Source organism: Salmo salar, chromosome 19 (genome assembly GCF_965601325.2).
Source record: "Salmo salar chromosome 19, fSalSal1, whole genome shotgun sequence".
In the NCBI taxonomy this organism is placed as follows: Eukaryota; Metazoa; Chordata; class Actinopteri; order Salmoniformes; family Salmonidae; genus Salmo; species Salmo salar.
The window spans coordinates 7,047,707-7,071,254 of record NC_138309.1 but is presented as its reverse complement, the minus strand read 5'-3'; the positions used below and the strand labels follow the sequence as shown (position 1 = coordinate 7,071,254).

Genomic DNA, 23,548 nt, shown 5'->3' with positions numbered 1-23,548 from the left:
CCTAAGGGTTTCCGTTAGGAACATATGGCGCTGTACAACTTGACGGTCGGGAGTAGGCTACAGTACTAAGAGCATAACACTTCCACACCCTAATTGTAGTCTAACCAATACCCAAACAGAGATTCAGTGAAAATAAAAAATCTCATTGATTTACCAAGACCAGTCCCCATGCTTGTCTCAGAGCAGCGCGAAACGATGCTGAAATAGTTGACCACACGCGGGTAGGCTATTACTTCAAATCCTATTGCTTCTAACTTCAATAAGCTTTTAAAATAAATAAGACCTACACCACTTTTAACAGCACATTACTCAACACTAGTGAGACTCATTTCACCTACGGTAGGCCTACAGTATATCTACAAATATTTTTTTCAATGACGTGACTCTCCGCCAATAACTACATTTTGAGGATTGGAGGATTCTAAATGAATATCTATGGGATATTTTCCATTAGGATCTGTGATAATATCTAAGGGGCACTTTTCGTTAGGGCAAATCTGATATGTGAGAATATCTAAAGGACTTATATATAATTCTAAATGAAATAATAATAATCGCTTTGTTTAAAAAATTATGATATTTTGGAGATTATTTCATTTTCAAATAACCAAAAGTGAGCGTTTGTAATCTGAATAACAGCCAAAATTATATTTATAAAGGCCAAAATATTTATTTATATTTTTAGAGGGAGAGAAACCAAAAGCCCGCAATGCCTATTTTTTGGACAAGGACATCCCGGCCGGTCAAACCCTAAAACTAACCCAAATGACGCTGGGCCAATTATGTGTCGCCCTATGGGACTCCCTATCACGGTCGTATGCGATACAGCCTGGATTCGAACCAGGGACCAGTGCCTCTTGCACTGAGATGCAGTGCCTTAGACCACTGCGCCACTCGGGAGCCATGATCAATATGACCAATATATATTGTCCTGCTAATAGCCCTTCCTAGAAACGTTGTTTGCAGAATTCCCTGCCTAAACTGAAATTTTATTTTTAAAATAATGATATTTTGGAGATTATTTCGGTTTCAAATAACTGAAAGTGAGCGAAAAAAGGCCATTCTTGAACATGAGGTGAGACAAATTTGTAAATAAAGCCAGTTTGTTATTTAGAATGGGATTGATTTTAAGAAAGCTTAATTAATTTGAATAATATTATGGAGTTTCTATTCCTTGAAAAACAAAACCCTCAGGGTTTCCATTAGGAAAATATGGCGCTGTACAAAGTGACCTTTATATAACTATGCAAGTCTGTTAAGAACAAATTCTTATTTACAATGTCGGCCTACACCGGTCAAACCTGGACGACGCTGGGCCTATTGTGCGCCGCCCTAAGGGACTCCCAATCACGGCCGGTTGTGATACAGCCAACCTAACTAAGAAATACATTTGACTATACAATTCTCCCCCTACCCTCCTTCTTTGCAAGAGTCTATTGTCCTGCTAATAGTCCATAATGGCACTGTACAATGTGACCGGTCGGGAGTAGGCTACAGTACTACAGTAAGAGCAAAATAATCCTGACATTTCCATACCCTAATTGTAGTATAACCAGTACCCATGCTTGTCTCAGAGCAGCACTGTCTTGACCTCTGAATGCTGTCTTTTCCCCCTTCCACTTGCCTCTTCCATTAATTTTGAAAGGGTATTTTCCAGTAAGCAACAATTTGTTCCCCTTCATTAGCCTATTTTGTTCCAATATTTCTGTCATTCAGTGATATTTATTCCCATATTCATTCGTTATGGATCATGAGAGATGGTGGAAATATTTTTCCTTTTACAGACTATAATACATGGTGTCCAGGTCAGGGTAACCAAAACATTTCTTTATTAAAGACTATCAGAAAGAATGTTGGTACTTATTTATTTTGATCCAAAGCCACGAATGAGTGAGTCACTCAGCTTTATGTAGGTGCCGAGGCTCTATGACTGCGCCATCAACTTGATTATTTAGCAGACATCACTTGCTTATATTCTCTTAGAATAAAACCTTAACAACCCTTTTAGTAAGTAATACTGACATGTAGTAACAAAAGAATAAGTGTATTTTTCCAGGTGTGCGTGCAGGACAGAGGAATAGCAATTCTTACACTATTGTTCAGGAAGAACGGAAAATTGCATGTCAATTCATAAACCATGTGCCATCGAACATCGTAAATCTCTTCCCAACTAGTTTACAATCTATATGGCTCTCCGCCAATAATTACATTTAGAGGATTGGAGGATTCTAAATTCTTTGTTTAAAAAATAACGATATTTTAGAGATGATTTCGTTTTCAAAGACGTCCTGGCCGGCCAAACCCTCCCCCAAACCGGACGACACTGGGCCAATTGTACGTCGCCTCTTTGGTCTCCCGGTCGCGGCTGGCACGGTATCGAACCAGCATCTGTAGCAACGCCATTTGCACTGCGATGCAGTGTCTTAGACCGCTGCGCCTCTCGGGAGGCCCCATCCACAAAGTTTTTTATGCTAATCAATTGCCTTGCACAAAGTATCAAAATACAGAGAGGTGTTGGTAAGAGGCTATTGTCCTGCTAATAGCCCATAATGGCGCTGTACAATGTCGGTAGTTCAATATAATTGAATATTGCCATTTCTCTTAGAATAAAAACCTTAGTGTAACAACAGTTTTAGTAAGTAATACTGATGAGTAGTAACATAAAAATAGGTGTCTTTTTCTGGGTGTGTGCGTGCAGGACAGAGGAATAGCAATTCTTACACAATTGTTTTAAATTCAATCACCTTCTTCGTCCTCATCATTCAATTAATTGAAATAAAATGTTGAAGTCGTGCACAATTAGCAGTTTCTATTTGGTTTATGTTGCCCATCCACTGTCAGTTAGAGACACATTAGCGCCTTGGGACCCAAAAGCATAAATCAGTGCTCTAACTTCCCTTGCGCTGGTCTGGAGCAATGAAGCAGTGACGCAGGGTACCGTACTAAACCACAAATTATCCATAAATCCCGCAGCATAATCTCAAAACTCTTAGTTGAGCAACCACTGTAAAAAAGTTTCTGTAACCTTTACTGAGAATGTCATTGTAGTTGAAAGGTTCTGTTGGTTGTGTCAGGAAACTTTGAATATGGTCACTGCCAGTTCCGAAGCTCTTGGTTAACACAAGTGCCAGATTACAGTATGGAATACGTGGTATTACTCCAATCTTCATCCATTATTAAATGTAACAACTTTTAAACGTGACAATGTTAGTTGACATATAGATAGATAAGTGAAATTATGTATGGTTGATATTTATCAATAGAATACGATGACCCCGCCCAAAAAATATTCTCAACATCCGTGAAAGACGTATTTTCAACGTCCGTAAAATAAGTATTTTCCACATCCGTAAAATACGTATTTTCAATATCTGTAAAACACTTATTTTAATCTTTCACTTAGAACCAAAAATGAATGTGACTTCAATGTCCATAAAATATGTATTTTCAACGTAATTTTGCTCACAAGAATGTCATTGTCCTCACACTCTACCTTGGCAAATGCCATACTAAACAATCCAGTCCATCATTGAAAACCATATAATAAAAAAAGATTTCAGAGGAAAAAGTAAATCATTGAAAACTGTCTAATGACTATCTTGGCCTTATTTGCCAGATCCTTGGAAATGTCAAGATCATATTGCTAGATTCAACGGATCAGAGCAGTCTCCTAAAAACCATTGCTGCATTACAGCCAGTGTTTCCACTTGAATTCCCCATTGTTGCATTACAGCCATGATAAAAAATGTTTTCAGTGTAAACTTAAAACATCTAAAACCAGACAAAGTATGTAGAAAAGACAAAGGAGCAATATATTTTTTAATAAGTTATCTTTGAGAACTATCACCAAAATAAAAATTCCAAACGTCATTGATTTTGTTATAATGTTTATGACAGCCATGACAAAATGTGTACTATTGCAGGAAATTTGCTAAAAACTGCACCATTGGTCATGCCAACTAACTAGAATAGTCCCAGTAAGCAAAATTACGTTGAAGGCTATTTGATCGGAGAAACCTGCATGATCTATAAAGTTTCCGTCTCATTACATTGTCATACATTTTATCTCCAGCCTGTAGGATACAGAAAAGGCCACATACTCTTTCTACCATATGCTATATCTGCTAAATAATTTTTTGGGACGAAATGTTGGAGCGATGCGTCTCTCCAACAGCACCCTGGAGAGGCGCACTGGGACTGTACAAAATAAATATTTTGCCTCACTGCCTTTTACAAGGTGGGCACTGGTTATCACAAGGCGACATCAGCGCTCAGCTAAAAAGCCAATTTCTCTACCTGGTTGAGAGAAATTGTCATTGTTTTTAGGCAGAATTATGTGAGGTTTTATGTGTTGATGGAGTTGTGTCTTGGTCAGTTTAGCTCAGAAAATGCCACCATTGTCAATCTGCCACCATTGGTGGCCACCTAATCCTGCTTAATGAGCGGGCCGTCCCTGTGTGTGCATAAAAGCGTTTCCACTGCAATTTGTTGCTTAATCTTTATTCCAGACAAAAAAAAATTACTGTAAATTTTTCTAGTTTGCATCATGCCTGTTCTTTTATGTGTCAGGTAATTCATCTGCATAAAATGGTTGGATGGAAACATGGTTACTGACTGATATGTCAACCGTAAAAACAGTACAGGGGTATGTAGTGTGAGCAGAAGTTAATTGTATAGCTTAATAAACTAAACTCTGGGGCTTTTATTCCCCGCAACACAAGGTGAGACAGTGTGTTCGGGGGACCCACCTTGAGTGTGATATTCTTGAGCAGCGTGTCCTCCAGCACGGCCTGCAGCTTCCTGTTGATCTCCAGCGAGAGGTCAAGGGTCAGGCCACTGTCAGCCGGGTGGGAGGTGTATAGGGAGGCCATGATGCCCCCCCGCCTGCCAAATTGGGCTTTGTTAAAGTCTGAGGCCTCTGAAGAGAGGGCGCCCGACTCCTCTCTCAGCACATAGCTCTGGATGATCCTGTCGGGGGCAGAGAAACAATAGTCCAGTCAGTTGCGCACATTAGACTACCATTCCAGGTGACTGCCATCCACACTCAATACCCACGGCGCTGCCATTTTTAACTGTTGGGCACATTCAATCAGAGCCCTAATGGCAGTAGTTGTGCCCATAAGAGTTAATTAAGCAGGTCACCACAGGAGAGAGGGTTGCCAAGACCCTATTAATCAAAATCACGCATATAATCAGTATGTGTGTGTGCATGCATGTGTATGTAGGCTATAACGCTTCAATGTTTCACTTGTTCATTTTCTTAGCATCAGCTCCAAATCATAGTCTACAAACAAGCTACAATGAAGAAAAATAAATGCAACAACTTCAAATATTTCAGAAATCAGTCAATTGACATAAATTCATTAGGTCCTAATCTATGGATTTCACATGATTGGGAATACAGATATGCATCGGTTGGTCACAGATACCTTTAAAAAAAGTAGGGGGGCCTCTCGAGTGAGTGGCACAGCAGTCTATGATAGCTAAAGTAAGAATTATAGCTAAAGAGATGGTGAAAACACCTGTCTCCGGATTACATCTTCAAACTAAGGGCAACCTTGGCATGGCATCCGTGACAGGGAGACGCGTCCATCATGCATGATGATGTATGCAGGTAGCATTAGCGAGCTACATTTTCAGATATTACACGTTTCTAATTTTGACAGAAAGTGGTTTCATTTCAAGCTAAAGTGTACTGTTAGCTAGCTAGCTAATGTTAGCTGGCTGGCTCCCTAGCTGACGTTATTATTTGTATCCCAGAGCTGTTTGCTTTGCTAGTTAGAGCCTAATGTCAGCTAGCTAACATTGAACCTGGTTGGTTAGCTCCCAGCAGATTCATGCAGGGTAGCAATGACATGATTTGGCACTATGTTCATTGTTGTTTAACTACCTAACGTTAGCTGGCCTGCTCGTTAGCTAACGTTACGTGACGTGTGTGATCTTACAAGTTGTTTACCTAGCTAGGTTCATTGTTTCCCTAGCTAGCTAGCTACATGTCTATCTAGCTAGCTACAAGTGTTACAACACCCGGTGAATATGGTAAGTGTCAGTAAACGTTGGCAAAAAAGCGTAATGAAATTGTTACCAGCAGAGCTGGTTAGGATGTTTTCATGTTATTCAGAGGTAAACAAATCATTGGCCAGAGGGTGTGCGCTCTGAACGCTCCGAGAGCGAAACAAGGGTCTAAAGCTTAAGGTGTAAACGATGCTGAATGGGTGTAGACAAATTAGAGCTCTTCACTAGATACTAAAACATTCAAAGACCATTTTCTCAAAAGTGAGTTTACAAGTTTATCAACTTTCAAAGCAGAATTACTTTCCCATTGTTCCTCAAAAATGCAGTGTATGATATACCAATTTATAACTCTTATCCAATGTATTTTATCCAATGTAAAAAACACCATTTAAAATGTTGCTACATAAGACCGAATCCAGGTGGTGAGTCACTTATTTGAAGCAAGGTAAGACATGCCTCATTATTTGAAGTAAAGTAAAACGTGCAGGTTTCAAACAATTATACTGCCTCAAGCTCACATTAAGAAGTGGTGGGTGATGGGCCTCCCAAGTGGCGCAGCGGTCTAAGGCACTGCATCGCGGTGCTTGAGGCGTCAATACAGACCCGGGTTTGATCCCAGGCTGTGTAACAGCCGGCCGTGACCGGGAGACCCATGAGGCGGTGCACAATTGGCCCAGCGTCGTCCCGAGTCAGGGGAGGGATTGGTCGGCCGAGATTTCCTTGACTCATCACGCCCTAGCGACTCCTTGTGGCGGGCTGGGCACCTACAAGCTGACTCCGGTCACCAGCTGGACGGTGTTTCCTCCGACAGACACATTGGTGTGGCTGGCTTCCGGGTTAAGCGAGCAGTGTGTCAAGAAGGAGCTATGGGACAAGACTTTAACTTCCAATTGGATACCACAAAATAAGGGCGAAAAAGGGTGAAAAGTACCAAAAAATATAATAATAATATACAATACAAATAAAGTGGGTGATGCACAGATATCCTGCCTACAGTTGACTAGAGCCTATGCCCTCAAATGGCAAATGGGAGGCAAGCTTTAATTACGAGTTGATAATTAGATAGTTTTTTTTATAGAAGATTAGATTTAGAATTGTTATTTGTTGCACAATGACTGGGATTATGAAAGCACGTTTCACTCCAATACCAGCTTTTTGAGGAGCTGACGGGTTATTGGCCATTATGCTCCTAAAACTAGGCTCTGTATGCTGTGAGTGTGAATCTTAGATACATGACGACTAACGAAAACACACACGCACCAATTTAATTCCACTAAAGTATGCAAATTAACCTATAGACCGATAAGCATGACTGGTCAAATGTATTTTCACTGGCTAACCGATTAACAGTTAACCATTAAAATCCCTACTTGCTATTGTCACAAGTTTCAATTAAGCTTTTGATGAAAAAGTCTGTTCCAAGTATTTTCTGTTGGTTACGTCATTTTACTATTTAGAATTCATTTAAACGGTTGTTTACTGGTTAACGGGGTCAGTTGGTCGACAGCAAGATTGAAGAAAATTGTGTCCCTAAAAAAACGATTGCATAACCCTAACTCTTCTCTCCAGCTATCACTCAATAGTCTGGCTGCTGATAAAGTGTTTAATGTGATTAAACATGGTAAGGAGTGGCGTGTCCCCCGAGCTTGTGATGTGTTCCATACTGTCTGTTTGGCTTTGGAGGTGGGCATGAATATGGATATGCCATCGTTAGTGATCGACACTGACGCATCATGGACCAAGCAGCTATAAATATCCGATAATCTTGTCTGTCAGAAGAGGGGATGGACAAGTGTATGTGTGTTTGTGAGAGAGAGAGCGAGCGAGCGAAATTCTTACTGGCTGACAAGACACTGATAAACAGATGACGTGCCAAACACCTGCCAAAAATCACTCAAACACAGCCTTCAAGAATCCACCAAGAACTCTAAAAGGAATGACGTCACGTGACACCACCTGACTCTGTGACGGTGTCAGCAAATCAAAGCAGAGTTTGTAATAGCAGAGTGAGTTAGCGGAGGCTAAAGCCAGGTTAAGGCTAAATTAAAGTTATTACCTCCCATGGTAGAGACTCTCTGCTCGTCATTAGCATTCACTTTGGTTAGACCTCTGCTAAGCCTTACATTAGCATTAGTTTGCTGAATATTCTTACCATTAGCATCATGTTTTGCTATGCTTCTGCTTGCCATTAGCTTCCTATTTGACTAAGTCCTCATGTTTTTATAGGCTGCTTGTATTAGCTGTTATAGCCATACTTTCCCAAGCATCCAGTGTGGCAAAACACAAACCATGCCAACAGCGCAAGTAGACCAAACAGTTTTGTAGAACAAAAAAAACAAAAATCCAATGGCAAGCCAACTCCTGCCAGTAAAACAAATCCTTATCCGTCTCCATCATTTTTCTTTTGCGGCAAGGAGAAAAAGTCAAAATAGGGGATTGAACCCACAACCATCGGAGTTGTACATGTGTGCTTTCTGCTGGGAGTGTTACCACTTCTCTCACTCACTTTGTCTTCTTGCGGATCTCCTCCACCAGCTGCTTGATGTGGTCCTCCATGAACTCTATCTTCTCCTGCTTGCGGGCGTGGGACTTCTGTAGACGCACAATACGCTCCACAAGCACGGCCTTGTCCACCTCGGGGTAGCTGTCCACCACCGTTGGGCCCGACTGGCTCTCCAGTGAGCGCTCCTCCATGCTGCTGCCGCCGTGCCGCGCATTCAGGGAGCCTGGAGAACATAACATACAACTTCATTGTCTATCGAAACGTTTTCCTATCTTAAATTCCCAACCGCCCGCCCGCCCGCCCGCCCGCCCGCCCCACACACACACACACACACACACACACACACACACACACACACACACACACACACACACACACACACACACACACACACACACACACACACACACACACACACACACACACACACACACACACACACACACACACACACACACACACACACACACACACACACACACACACGAGAGGTGGCAGCGGCACAGGCTCAGCCACAGAGGAGCGTCTGTGCACCAGGTTAGGTGTTAAGTGCCTCAAGGGCACAACCATAGAAATATAATTATTTTTCAGTACGTGGCACCAGAGATTCTGATGCCAGCAACACTCTGGTTCCTGGCTCATTCCCCCAGATTTACCCCATCAGCCCTGGGATTTGAACAAGAGGGATGTGGGAGAGCATAGGATTTAGGCAATGTGGGGCTAGTAATAGTAATTGCGTGAGAAAACTTCTGTAGATTCTTCTGTCTGCAACAGTGCACCAACCCTGGTTCTGAAGAGCAGGCTTTTTTCCAGCCTAGCACTAACACACCTGATTCAACTCATCCTGGTCTGCATTGAGGATTGTTTGAATCAAGTGTGTTAGCGAAGGGCTGGAACAAAAGCACATACTGCAGTTCTTCAGGTCTGGAGTTATTAGTATTAGCCCTACTCCTCTCTCCTCATCTCCTTCTTAAAACCCATTGAATGAGAAAGCCAGAGGTCCCTCCCCTCTGACCTTTCCCTCCAATGGGCTGTGAGAAAGCAATGAGGAAAGAGGACGTGAGGAGTATGCAATTGAGATCTTCCCTAGCACACGCTAGCTAGCTGTTCATTATGACAATGTTTTCTTATTTAAACCTTATGTGCATTACACTATGATATTCAATACAAAATGTATTGGCTATATACAATGAGGAATATAAAATGATACAACGTCTATAAGGTGGAGTGCCTGGATACAGCCCCTAGCTGTGGTATATTGGCCATATAGGGGTGGCAGGTAGCCTAGTGGTTAGAGCGTTGGGCCAGTAACCGAAAGATGGCTGGATCAAATCCCTGAGCTGAAAGTAAAAATCTGTCGTTCTGCCTCTGAACAAGGCAGTTAACCCACTGTTCCCCGGTAGGCCGTCATTGTAAATAAGAATTTGTTCTTAACTGACTTGCCTAGTTAAATAAAGGTTAAATAAAATAAATATACCACAAACCCCCGAGGTGCCTTATTAACTGGTTACCAACGTAATTAGAGTAGTAAAAATGCATGTTTTGTCATACCCGTGGTATACAGTCTGATATACCACGGATGTCAGCCAGTCACAATTCAGGCCTCAAACCACCCAGTTTATAATACACACATATACATTTTAGTCATTTAGCAGATGCTCTTATTCAGAGCGACTTACACTAGTGAATGCATACATTTCTTTTTTACTTTTTCTTTTTTTTTTTCTACTGGCCCCCCGTGGGAATCGAACCCACAACCCTGGCGTTGCACACACCATGCTGGCGTTGCACACACCATGCTGGCGTTGCAAACACCATGCTGGCGTTGCAAACACCATGCTGGCGTTGCAAACACCATGCTCTACCAACTGAGCCACAGGGACAGGGACACATTATTTACTATTCATTTCTATTGGGTACAAAATAATCTTAAACACAACCAAAACAAACTGCAAATGCATCCAACAAGTTTGTTGCAAATGCAAGGAATATGGGACCAAATAGAACACTTTATCCTACTTTAATACACATAAGTGAATTTTTCCAAATACTTTTGGTGCCATAAATATGTACAAAAATTGCTCTGATTTCTAAACGGTTCGCCCGATATGCATGAAAATACACAATAATTAAAACTGACAGTCTGCAGTTAGATCTGTTATGGTGACCGTATTAACGCCACACCGGCGGTCACGAGTCACGAAGGCCGTAAAAATTCCACGTGACCGTTTAGTCACGGTAATTAGGTTTCTTCAAGCTCTGATGCGGCTGATAGCCTACCAAACTTGCTAACTGCCTGGTACTCAGCACTCTATTGTCCCTCTAATCACTCTGACATCAATAAAAATGTCATCTAAAATCTAATCTAACACTTCTATAGGCTATGGAATTGTGTGAGAAAACAGTGATGGCCTCTACTACAGTAAATAGAGGATCCCATCAGCTTTCTATAGGCTAGGTCTACTATATTTTTTTCTCAACTTTCCTAATATTAAGCACATTGCTTATATTTACAACAGGAGTATATAGCCTACCAGGCTGGCATGACAACGAACCACGGGAAAAGTGTATAGATGAAATGTATTTTTTCCCCCTGCCCGTTTAGATACAGGTGCATGATAATGGTCCATTCGAAATCAAAACAAATTTCACACATATATTATTTAGTATATGTAAAGACAAGATTAAATCAAGAATAGTTTGATCAGTGACAATATTAGTCTATCACTGATTAATTATATATTATCACTTGTGAATGATGCCTAGCACTTTTTCGAATCATAGTTGCACACCTCATGTAGCCTAGCCCATAGGCCTACATGTTTTGAGGGTTAGTATCACAACTAAAGTGGCCAAATAACTTCTTAAAATGAAGCACATTAATCCGCTTTACAAAGGGTGTAGAGCCTAACTGGCATACATACACAGCGTGTGACTTTCAAGTTTGGGGAAGATCATTTTCACCATAAAAATGCACCTTTATAATAAAAGCATTACCTGCATAATCACATTTGCGGTCACTTTTGAGAATGGTGTTTTCCCGCTAATGGAACATTCGTGCTTATAGCCTACTGCATTGCGGCACTTATAATGTGAAGAAATAGCCTAATAGTTTACCAACATTTTAAGCTAAACATTCTGATCTGTTGCGTCAGCATCATTGCGTAAAAAATATGTACTGATGCTAGTGGTTGAATTAATTTGGGATCTACCACATCCCACAACTGTCCCAAACTATATTTGGAATATTTATTTTAATTTTATTTATTCGCACAGAATAGGTAAACTTTTGTACTATAGGGGATAGTACAAAAGTAGTGCTTTTGCTGTTCGTTAGGCTTAGTCATCTTGTTGGCTGACGAAAAGTAAATGTGGACTTCTCCCAATATCTTCAATATGCACCTCGGAATTAGATAAGGACGTGCGCAGTTGCGTCCCTGATGTGTCTGTCTTGTGAGTGAGAGGTGCTTCGGAGCATGCAGCACTAAGGAAGAAGGGAATTATAATTATTATATTTAGCCCAAGTGCACAAAGACCACTGGCCCCAAAAGGCATGGATTTTTTTTAAGGGGCATTACGGCCACACAAAGGGGATGCCAACGGGAAATTTGAGGCATTATCAAACTGTGAATGAGAGACTGATGAAGTGTGTGCAGCCTGCGCAAAAAATCATTAGTCACTTGATGCAGCCTTAAAATGTATTAAAAATCTGAACATATAGCCCAACGTTTGTAGAACAACTAGTTACATTAATAATTCTAAGCATATAAGAGTACCTATTTCTTTGTTAACCGTTCAACACAGAATAGCCGCATGTGCGCTATTCCTCAAATCCTTTGGAGAAAATATCCTTTATATTTGATTCAGCTTTCTTCAATTGTATTCTTCACACTATAAAATAATGCCACGTAATTATAAGCAAATGTTTTCAGCTAAATGAACTAGTGTAGCTCACAGCCATATGGCATAGCCAGATTAGGACCTAACATAAGGACAACTCAAGAGTATGCTATTCTGTTCTTCTGAAATAGACTATATTTTCTTATATCATGTTTCTTTAGACCTGTCTAAAATAAATAATGTATTTATTGTGAAGGTGTAGATAACTATACTACATGTATTTATTAGCGTTTTTAAAATGTAGATGTTCCAAAGGTCTGCATCAGTGGCGTGTAGGCTGTGTGTGGAAGCCAGGAGATGATAAATGTGTTTATGTTCATTAATGGTCAATTACCGAGAGCTTGACAATCACCGGCTGACAACATTTAGTGACCGCCACAGCCCTATCTGCAGTTTAACTTCATAGTCATTGTATCATTAAAAATCTGCTGGAGTACAGAACCAAGATACAAACAAATGTGTCACTGTCTAAATACTTTTGGACCTCACTGTATTAACAACTGTAAATGGCATGTGCTGATGAATGAAAATGTTTATGCATGAAAATGCTTTTAGTCACACACTTGCAGAGCAAAAAAAACTTTGTACAGTAGCTGCGTCAGAGAACCGCAAATCAAACCATACCTGAGATAACTGACAAGCTGGGTAACAAATGTATTGATGATTTAGAGGTAAATTCATGCTTTCCTAACTTTTACTCACAATTATACACTTCAGAATCCGCTGGTAATCCTACCTTACTCGACACCTTCTTTGAGAACTTAGATATTCCTACAGTTGAACCTGAGATAGCTCCTGAATTAGAAAAACAGTTCTCTGTAGAAGAGATTGTTTTAGCAATTAAATCTATGCAGTGGTAAATCCCCTGGACCCGATGGATTTCCGAAAAAATATATATTTTTTAATTATCCGATCAACTCTCTCTTCTCTTGCTTTGCGTATTTGAGGAATCATTCTCCTCAAACTCTTTACCCTCAACAATGAGACAAGCATGTATTTCAATTATTCTGAAAAATAAAAGAAAACTTGAATGCGGTTCATATAGGCCAATTTCTTTACTGAATTGCGATGTAAGGATACATTCTAAGATGATTGCCTGCTGTTTTGAGTCAGTCCTTCCCTCCATTATCTTAAAAATCGTCATTCTTTTTTCAACATCAGACGTCTTTACAATATACATTATAATCCCTCTTCATCTGACAGAGATATTGTTATCACTTGATGCAGAGAAGGCGTTTGATCGGGTGGAGTGGGATTATCTATTTTATACTCTCAAACAATTTGGATTCGGTCCCAATTTTATGTCCTGGTTCAAAGTCTTTACTCTTCCCCTATGGCTGCAGTGCACAAATAATGACCTTCCTATTTTCCAACTTTAACGTGGGCCAAGACAGGGTTGTCTTCTATCCCCTCAGCTGTTTGCAATCGCAATTGAGCCTTTAGCCATAGAAATAACATCACTATCAAAGGTATTCAAAGAGGGGGCATAGAGCATAAAGTTTCACTATGAGGATGGTTCTACTAAAGACATTTGGTAAAATATCCGGGTATAAGGTTAATTTACAAAAAAGTGAATTGATGCCTATTAATCCTTCTGCCATGCAAACTTTTTAGTCATGTGACGACACAGACATTTTTATATTTGTGAATTTGGGTCACACACAATTTCAAAAGATCTCTACAAAGCCAATTTCTCTCCCTTGATACTCCGCCTGAAACAGGATCTTGAATGCTGGGATTTACTTTCTTTGGGTGGAATAATTAGCACTGTTAAAACTCTTTAGGGATGGGGGCAGCATTGGGAAGTTTGGATGAAAAGCGTGCCCAGAGTAAACTGCCTGTTACTCAGGCCCAGAAGCTAGAATATGCATATAATTAGTAGATTTGGATAGAAAACACTCTAAAGTTTCCAAAACTGTTAAAATAATGTCTGAGTATAACCGAACTCATATGGCAGGCGAAAACCTGAGAAAAATCCAACCAGGAAGTGGGAATTCTGAGGTTTGTAGTTTTCAAGTGAATGCCTATCGAATATCCAGTGTCTGTGGGGTCAGATTGCACTTCTTAAGGCTTCCACTAGATGTCAACAGTCTTTAGAACGTTGTTTCAGGCTTCTATTGTAAAAGGCGAGCGAATAAGAGCTGTTTGAACCAGTGGTCTGGCTGAAAGCCTTTAGTTTAGTCACGCGCTCCGCTCCCTTTCATTTCTAAAGACAAAGGAATTGTCCGGTTGTAATATTATTGAAGATTTATGATAAAAACATCCTAAAGATTGATTCTATACATCGTTTGACATGTTTCTACAAACTTTTTGTCTGGACTTAGTACCCGCACCTTGTGCATTTGGAATAGTGAACTGAACGCGCGAACAAAAAGGAGGTATTTGGACATAAAGATTAACTTTATCGAACAAAAACATTTATTGTCTAACATGGAGTCCTGGGAGTGCCACCAGATGAAGATCATCAAAGGTTAGTGATTCATTTTAACGCTATTTCTGACTTTTGTGATACCTTTCCTTGGTTGGAAAATGGCTGTGTGGTTTTTGTGGCTAGGCGCTGACCTAACATAATCGCATGGTGTGCTTTAGCCGTAATGCCTTTTTGAAATCGGACACAGTGGCTGGATTAACAAGAAGTGTATCTTGAAATGTATGTATAACACTTGTATCTTATATCAATGTTTATGATGAGTATTTATGTAATTTGATGTGGCTCTCTGCATTTTCACCGGATGTTTGTTTGAGACAATGCATTTCTGAACATAACACGCCAATTTCAAATTAGGTTTTTGGACATAAAGATTAACTTTATCGAACAAAACAAACATTTATTGTCTAACATGGAGTCCTGGGAGTGCCACCAGATGAAGATCATCAAAGGTTAGTGATTCATTTTAACGCTATTTCTGACTTTTGTGACACCTCTCCTTCTTTGGAAAATGGCTGTATGGTTTTTTTGTGGCTAGGCGCTGACCTAACATAATGGCATGATGTGCTTTCACCGTAAAGCCTTTTTGAAATCGGACACTGTGGTTGGATTAACGAGAAGTTTATCTTTAAAATGGTGTATAATACTTGTATGTTTGAGGAATTTTAATTATGAGATTTCTGTTGTTCGAATTTGGCACCCTGCAATTTCACTGGCTGTAGGCCAGGTGTTCCGCTAGGGGAACCCCCTTCCCAGAAAGGTTCAAATGAATATATTACATAAGTTGTAATACTTATTTCAATGTATTCCTATCTCTCTGACAAAATCTTTTTTCTATCTCCATAGATAAACTGATATCTGCTTTTTATCTGGAACAAGAAAAACCCTTGGATACGTAAGACCGTATTACAGAGATCTCGTCCCCAGGGTGGTCTAGCACTTCCAAACTTCCAATATTATTACTGGGCAGCTAATATAAGAATCACTCTATATTGGATGACAGTTCTATGGGCAACATGCTGGCATTTACTACTCTTCTAGCTAGACGTCTTCTACTATTTAAGTGGAAGGATTGGTTTCCTCCTACTTTTAACCATTGGATAAAAGGTATTTATGCAACATCTCAAGCTAGAGAAAATGCACAACTCTGTTAGGGGATCTGCAATTACATTTTATAATATCTGTCAACCTTTCCTATCCTTTGTAGAAGACATGGACCCAGGTAATTTCACAACTCCATAAAACAACCCAAATTGGAATTGGTATAGTTATTAAAAAAAGAAAATGTCAACTTTTTTTGGGATGAAGAGTTAAAGTTGGTGAGTTATTTTATGAATATTAAAGCAAATGTATATAGTGTTGAATTTGCATTTATTATGGATCCCCATTAGCTACTCTTCCTGGGGTCCAGACAAATTAAGGCCGTTATATACAATAAAAAAAAAAAAGTTACAATACATTTCAACACACATTAAATGTGTGTCCTCAAGCCACTACTCTACCAACACATTTCTACAACACAAAATCCACGTGTATGTGTGTATAGTGCATATGTTAGCAGTATATACTGTACATTTGACGTCGGAAGTTCACATACACTTAGGTTGGAGTCATTAAAACTCATTTTTCAACTCCACAAATTTCTTGTTAACGATTTATAGTTTTGGCAAGTCGGTTGGAACATCTACTTTGTGCATGACACAAGTAATTTTTCCAACAACTGTTTACAGACAGATTATTTCACTTATAATTCACTGTATCACAAGTCCAGTGGGTCAGAAGTTAACATACACTAAATTGACTGTGCCTTTAAACAGCTTGGAAATTCCAGAAAATTATGTCATGGCTTTAGAAGCTTCTGATAGGCTAATTGACATAATTTGAGTCAATTGGAGGTGTACCTGTGGATGTATTTCAAGGCCTACCATCAACCTCAGTGCCTCCTTGCTTGCCATCATGAGAAAATCAAAAGAAATCAGCCAAGACCTCAGAAAAAGAATTGTAGACCTCCACAAGTCTGGTTCATTCTTGGGAGCAATTTCCAAACGCATGAAGGTACCACTACCACGTTCCTCTGTACAAACAATAGTACGCAAGTATCAACACTATGGGACCACGCAGCTGTCATACCGCTTAGGAAGGAGACGTGTTCGATCTCCTAGAGATGAACGTACTTTGGTACAAAAAGTGAAAATCAATCCCAGAGCAACAGCAAAGGACCTTGTGAAGATGCTGGAGGAAACAGGTACAAACGTATCTATATCCTCAGTAAAATGAGTCCTATATCGACATAACCTGAAAAGCCACTCAGCAAGGAAGAAGCCACTGCTCCAAAACCGCCATAAAAAAGCCAGACTACGGTTTGCAACTGCACATGGGGACAAAGATCGTACTTTTTGGAGAAATGTCCTCTGGTCTGATGAAACAAGAATATAACTGTTTGGCCATAATGACCATCGTTATGTTTGGCGGAAAAGGGGGAGGCTTGCAAGCCAAAGAACACCATCCCAACCGTGAAGCACGGGGGTGGCAGCATCATGTTGTGGGGTGCTTTGCTGCAGGAGGGACTGGTGCAAGGACCTTGTGAAGATGCTGGAGGAAACAGGTACAAACGTATCTGTATCCACAGTAAAACGAGTCCTATATCGAGATAACCTGAAAGTCCGCTCAGCAAGAAAGAAGCAACTGCTCCAAAACCGCCATAAAAAAGCCAGACTACGGTTTGCAACATCGTGCTTTTTGGAGAAATGTCTTCTGGTCTGATGGCAGCATCATGTTGTGGGGTGCTTTGCTGCAGGAGAGACTGGTGCACTTCACAAAATAGATGGCATCGTGAGGGAGGAAAATGATGTGGATATATTGAAGCATCATCTCAAGACATCAGACAGGAAGTTAAAGCTTGGTCGCAAATGGGTCTTCCAAATGGACAATGACCCCAAGCATACTTCCAATGTTGTGGCAAAATGGCTTAAGGACAAAGTCAAGGTATTGGAGTGGCCATCACAATGCCCTGACCTCAATCCCATAAAACATTTGTGGACAGAACTGAAAAAAGCATGTGCGAGCAAGGAGGCCTACAAACCTGACTCAGTTACACCAGCTCTGTCAGGAGGAATGGGCAAAAATTCACCCTACTTATTGTGGGAAGCTTGTGGAAGGCTACCTGAAACGCTTGACTCAAGTAAAACTATTTAAAGGCAATGCTACCAAATACTAATTGAGTGTATGTAAACTTCTGACCCACTGGGAATGTGATGAAAGAAATAAAATATGAAATAAATAATTCTCTACTATTATTCTGACATTTCACATTCTTAAAATAAAGTGGTGATCTTAACTCACCTAAGACAGGGAATTTTTACTAGGATTAAATGTCAGGAATTGTGAAAAACTGAGTTGAAATGTATTTGGCTAAGGTGTATGTAAACTTCCGACTTCAACTGTATATAATAGGCGGTGTCAGAGGAAAGCCCATAAAGTTGTCAGACACTCCAGTCACCCAAGGCATAGACTGTTTTCTCTGCTACCGTACGGCAAGCGGTACCGGAGTGCCAAGTCTTGGACCAAAAGGCTCCTTAACTTCTTTGGGATGGGGGCAGTATTTTCACGGCCGGATAAAAAAACGTACGAGATTTAATCTGGTTACTACTCCTGCCCAGAAACTAGAATATGCATATAATTAGTAGATTTGGATAGAACACACTCTACAGTTTTTAAAACTGTTTGAATGGTGTCTGTGAGTATAACAGAACTCATATGGCAGGCCAAAACCTGAGAAGATTCCATACAGGAAGTGCCCTGTCTGACAATTTGTTGTCCTTCTGTTGCATCTCTATCGACATTACATTTACATTTTAGTCATTTAGCAGACGCTCTTATCCAGAGCGACTTACAGTAGTGAATGCATACATTTCATTTCATGCATTTAAAAAAAAAAAATTGTACTGGCCGCCCGTGGGAATCGAACCCTGGCGTTGCAAACACCACGCTCTACCAACTGAGCTACAGGGAAGGCCAACTGTGCTGTAACATGACACTTTCTAAGGCTTCCATTGGCTCTCTAAAGCCACCAGAAAGTGGAATGGGGTGTCTGCTGTCTCTGGGCAAAGAACAGCAGCAGAATTTGTGAGTGGTCAGCCTGGGGACAGTGACACTGGAGATGCGCGGTCACGAGACTATTCCATTTTTTTCTTTCAGCCTTTGAATGAATACAACGTTGCCCAGTTGGAATATTATCGCTATTTTATGAGAAAAATCGCATAAAAATTGATTTTAAACAGCGTTTGACATGCTTCTAAGTACGGTAATGGAATATTTGGACGTTTTTTGTCACGGAATGCGCTCGCGCGTCACCCTTCGGATAGTGACCTGAACGCACGAACAAAACGGCGGTATTTGGATATAACTATGGATTATTTGGAACCAAAACAACATTTGTTGTTGAAGTAGAAGTCCTGGGAGTGCATTCTGACGAAGAACAGCAAAGGTAATCCAATTTTTCTAATAGTAATTCTGAGTTTAGTGAGCCCCAAACTTGGTGGGTGTCAAATTAGCTAGCCTGTGATGGCCGAGCTATGTACTCAGAATATTGCAAAATGTGCTTTCGCCGAAAAGCTATTTTAAAATCGGACATAGCGATTGCATAAAGGAGTTATGTATCTATAATTATTAAAATAATTTATGTATTTTGTGAACGTTTATCATGAGTAATTTAGTAAATTCACCAGAAGTTTTCAGTGGGTATGCTAGTTCTGAACATCATATGCTAATGTAAAAAAAGCTGTTTTTTGATATAAATATGAACTTGATTGAACAAAACATGCATGTATTGTATAACATAATGTCCTAGGAGTGTCATCTGATGAAGATCATCAAAGGTTAGTGCTGCATTTAGCTGTGGTTTGGGTTTATGTGACATATATGTTTGCTTGGAAAATGGCTGTGTGATTATTTGTCTATGTACTCTCCTAACATAATCTAATGTTTTGCTTTCGCTGTAAAGGCTTTTTGAAATCGGACAATGTGGTTAGATTAACGAGAGCCTTATCTTTAAAATGGTGTAAAATAGTTGATTGTTTGAGAAAATGTAATTGTGGTATTTTAGTTGGGTTTGTATTTTGTGCCGTGCGATGCCATTGGCTGTTGGCTAGGGGTTCCACAGGCGGAACGGGGTTCCGCTAGCGGAATGTCTGTCCTCAACAGGTTAACAGCATCTACCCCCAAGCCATAAGACTGCTGAACAACTAATCAAATGGCCACCGGACTATTACATTGACGACCCCCCCCCCCCCCATTTGTTTTGTACACTGCTGCTACTCGCTGTTTATTATCTACAGTGAGGGAAAAAAGTCTTTGATCCCCTGCTGATTTTGTATGTTTGCCCACTGACAAAGAAATGATCAGTCTATAATTTTAATGGTAGGTTTATTTGAACAGTGAGAGACAGAATAACAACAACAAAAAATTCAGAAAAACACATGTCAAAAATGTTCTAAAATAATTTGCATTTTAATGAGGGAAATAAGTATTTGACCCCCTCTCAATCAGAAAGATTTCTGGCTCCCAAGTGTCTTTTATACAGGTAACGAGCTGAGATTAGGAGCACACTCTTAAAGGGAGTGCTCCAAATCTCCGCTTGTTACCTTTATAAGACACACCTGTCCACAGAAGCAATCAATCAATCAGATTCCAAACTCTCCACCATGGCCAAGACCAAAGAGCTCTCCAAGGATGTCAGGGACAAGATTGTAGACCTACACAAGGCTGGAATGGGTTACAAGACCATCGCCAAGCAGCTTGGTGAGAAGGTGACAACAATTGGTGCGATTATTCGCAAATGGAAGAAACACAAAAGAACTGTCAATCTCCCTCGGCCTGGGGCTCCATGCAAGATCTCACCTCGTGGAGTTGCAATGATCATAAGAATGGTGAGGAATCAGCCCAGAACTACACGGGAGGATCTTGTCAATGATCTCAAGGCAGCTGGGACCATAGTCACCAATTGGTAACACACTACGCCGTGAAGGACTGAAATCCTGCAGCGCCCGCAAGGTCCCCCTTCTCAAGAAAGCACATATACATGCCCGTCTGAAGTTTGCCAATGAACATCTGAATGATTCAGAGGACAACTGGGTGAAAGTGTTGTGGTCAGATGAGACCAAAATGGAGCTCTTTGGCATCAACTCAACTCGCCGTGTTTGGAGGAGGAGGAATGCTGCCTATGACCCCAAGAACACCATTCCCACCGTCAAACATGGAGGTGGAAACATTATGCTTTGGGGGTGTTTTTCTGCTAAGGGGACAGGACAACTTCACTGCATCAAACGGACGATGGACGGGGCCATGTACCGTCAAATCTTGGGTGAGAACCTCCTTCCCTCAGCCAGGGCATTGAAAATGGGTCGTGGATGAGTATTCCAGCATGACAATGACCCAAAACATACGGCCAAGGCAACAAAGGAGTGGCTCAAGAAGAAGCACATTAAGGTCCTGGAGTGGCCTAGCCAGTCTTCAGACCTTAATCCCAGAGAAAATCTGTGGAGGGAGCTGAAGGTTCGAGTTGCTAAACGTCAGCTTCGAAACCTTAATGACTTGGAGAAGATCTGCAAAGAGGAGTGGGACAAAATCCCCCCTGAGATGTGTGCAAACCTAGTGGCCAACTACAAGAAACGTCTGACCTCTCTGATTGCCAACTAGGGTTTTGCCACCAAGCATTGTCATGTTTTGCAGAGGGGTCAAATACTTATTTCCCCCATTAAAATGCAAATCATTTTATAACATTTTTGACATGCGTTTTTCTGGATTTTTTTGTTGTTATTCTGTCTCTCACTGTTCAAATAAACCTACCATTAAAATTATAGACTGATCATTTCTTTGTAATTGGGCAAACGTACAAAATCAGCAGGGGATCAAATACTTTTTTCCCCCACTGTAAGTATTTCACGATAAGGTCTACACTTGTTGTATTCGGCGCATGAACAAATAAAGTTAGATTTTATTTGAAGTGGTTTGGATGAGTTTCATGTATGAGACTGTGGTAGAGATTCTCCTCCTTAATGGGGTTGGCTATGGCCTCCTCCTTTGTCAGGATTTCTCTCTCATGATAAAAATAGGTAAAACAGTCTCTTTTTTTTACATTTCGTCCCTCATTTTCCTTTGCATCGCTTTTTTGCAGCCCTTTTAATTGTAGTGTTAATGTTTAAAGTAATTTGTTTAACATTGAAATGTATCAACAAGACTATTCAGCATTATACAGTGAAGATACTTCCAACTCAAGAATTGATGGATGGTTGATAAACATTTTTAAGAATTTGAAGTTAGGATGGCCTGAATATGTGAATTTTTGGTTAGGCGCCTCTAGCTTGAACGGTTCAAGAGTTACTGTTGGTAAATCATGTTATGCTAATTTATGCAAATGTGTATACTTATTAGTTGATAAGTGTTTAAGAAAATGTACTTATGATAGCCTGAACATGAGCAAAGTAGTTTAGAATCTCTAGCTTGAATATGTATAATGTATATAGTTTATAAAAGTGTTAAAGAATTTGATAGCCTGAATATTTTAAAGTTGGTCTTGTAGCTTAACTGTCCAAGGAGCAGGACCATTTTTAATGGTTATTTCTGAATTCCAATGGTTCTCATTCAAACCCATGTTAATTAAGGCACATTTTAAATGGTTATATTAATCAAATGGGCACCCAAACTATCGGTATCGGTACTCCCTGTATATAGCCTCGTTACTGTTATTTTATTGAGTAAATTTTGTTTTTATTTTCTAATTTATTTTATTTAGTAAATACCTTGTTAAAACTCTATTTCTTGAACTGCATTGTTGGTTAAGGGTTTGTAAGTAAGCATTTCTCGGGAAGGTCTACACCTGTCGTATTCGGCGCAGCTTGGCTCCTGGACTCCGTCCACACATTTCAAGGCTGCGTTGAAACAATGATTTATCAATGACCCAAGACCAGCTCAGTTAATCCCTACCATTGTGACAATGAGTTGTCATAATGCTGCATCAAATGTATATTGTCCTTGGGGCGTTGGCAGACACACTGTAAGTAACTTAACTGATGTCCCCCTAATTGCCCTGATACCTTTGTTAACCTCTCTTGGGTAGGTGGGACGTGACCGTCCCACCTGCGGGACACACTATTCAACAGCCAGTGAAATAGCAGGGCGCCAAATTCAAAAAGACAAAAATCTCATAATTCAAATTTCTCAAACATAGAATTATTATATCCCATTTTAAAGATAAGATTCTCGTTAACCTCTCTAGGCTAGGCGGGACGAATTCGTCCCACCTACGTAACAGCCACTGCCAGCCTGTGGCGCGATTTTCAAAACCTTAAAAATCCTATTACTTCAATTTCTCAAACATATGACTATTTTACAGCCATTTAAAGACAAGACTCTCGTTAATCTAACCACACTGTCCGATTTCAAAAAGGCTTTACAACGAAAGCAAAACATTAGATTATGTCAGCAGAGTACCAAGCCAGAAATAATCAGACACCCATTTTTCAAGCCAGCATATAATGTCACAAAAACCCAGAAGACAGCTAAATGCAGCACTCACCTTTGATGATCTTCATCAGATGACAACCCTAGGACATTATGTTATACAATACATGCATGTTTTGTTCAATCAAGTTCATATTTATATCAAAAACCAGCTTTTTACATTAGCATGTGACGTTCAGAAC

At 40.2% G+C, this 23,548-nt stretch overlaps 1 protein-coding gene across 5 annotated transcripts in view; it reads right to left on the bottom strand.

Annotated features, from left to right (window-relative positions):
• The window catches only part of ccdc186 (coiled-coil domain-containing protein 186), a 149,773-nt gene that overhangs the window by 4,156 nt on the left and 122,069 nt on the right, over window positions 1–23,548 (bottom strand). For all 5 annotated transcript variants that reach the window (XM_082965585.1, XM_014157070.3, XM_014157071.3 and 2 more), the window contains 2 exons: window positions 8,522–8,741; window positions 4,749–4,968 (listed from right to left, as the gene is read on the bottom strand). In XM_082965585.1, coding sequence (XP_082821711.1) covers window positions 4,749–4,968; window positions 8,522–8,741 — 440 coding nt within the window. The remainder of the gene's footprint in view (window positions 1–4,748; window positions 4,969–8,521; window positions 8,742–23,548) is intronic.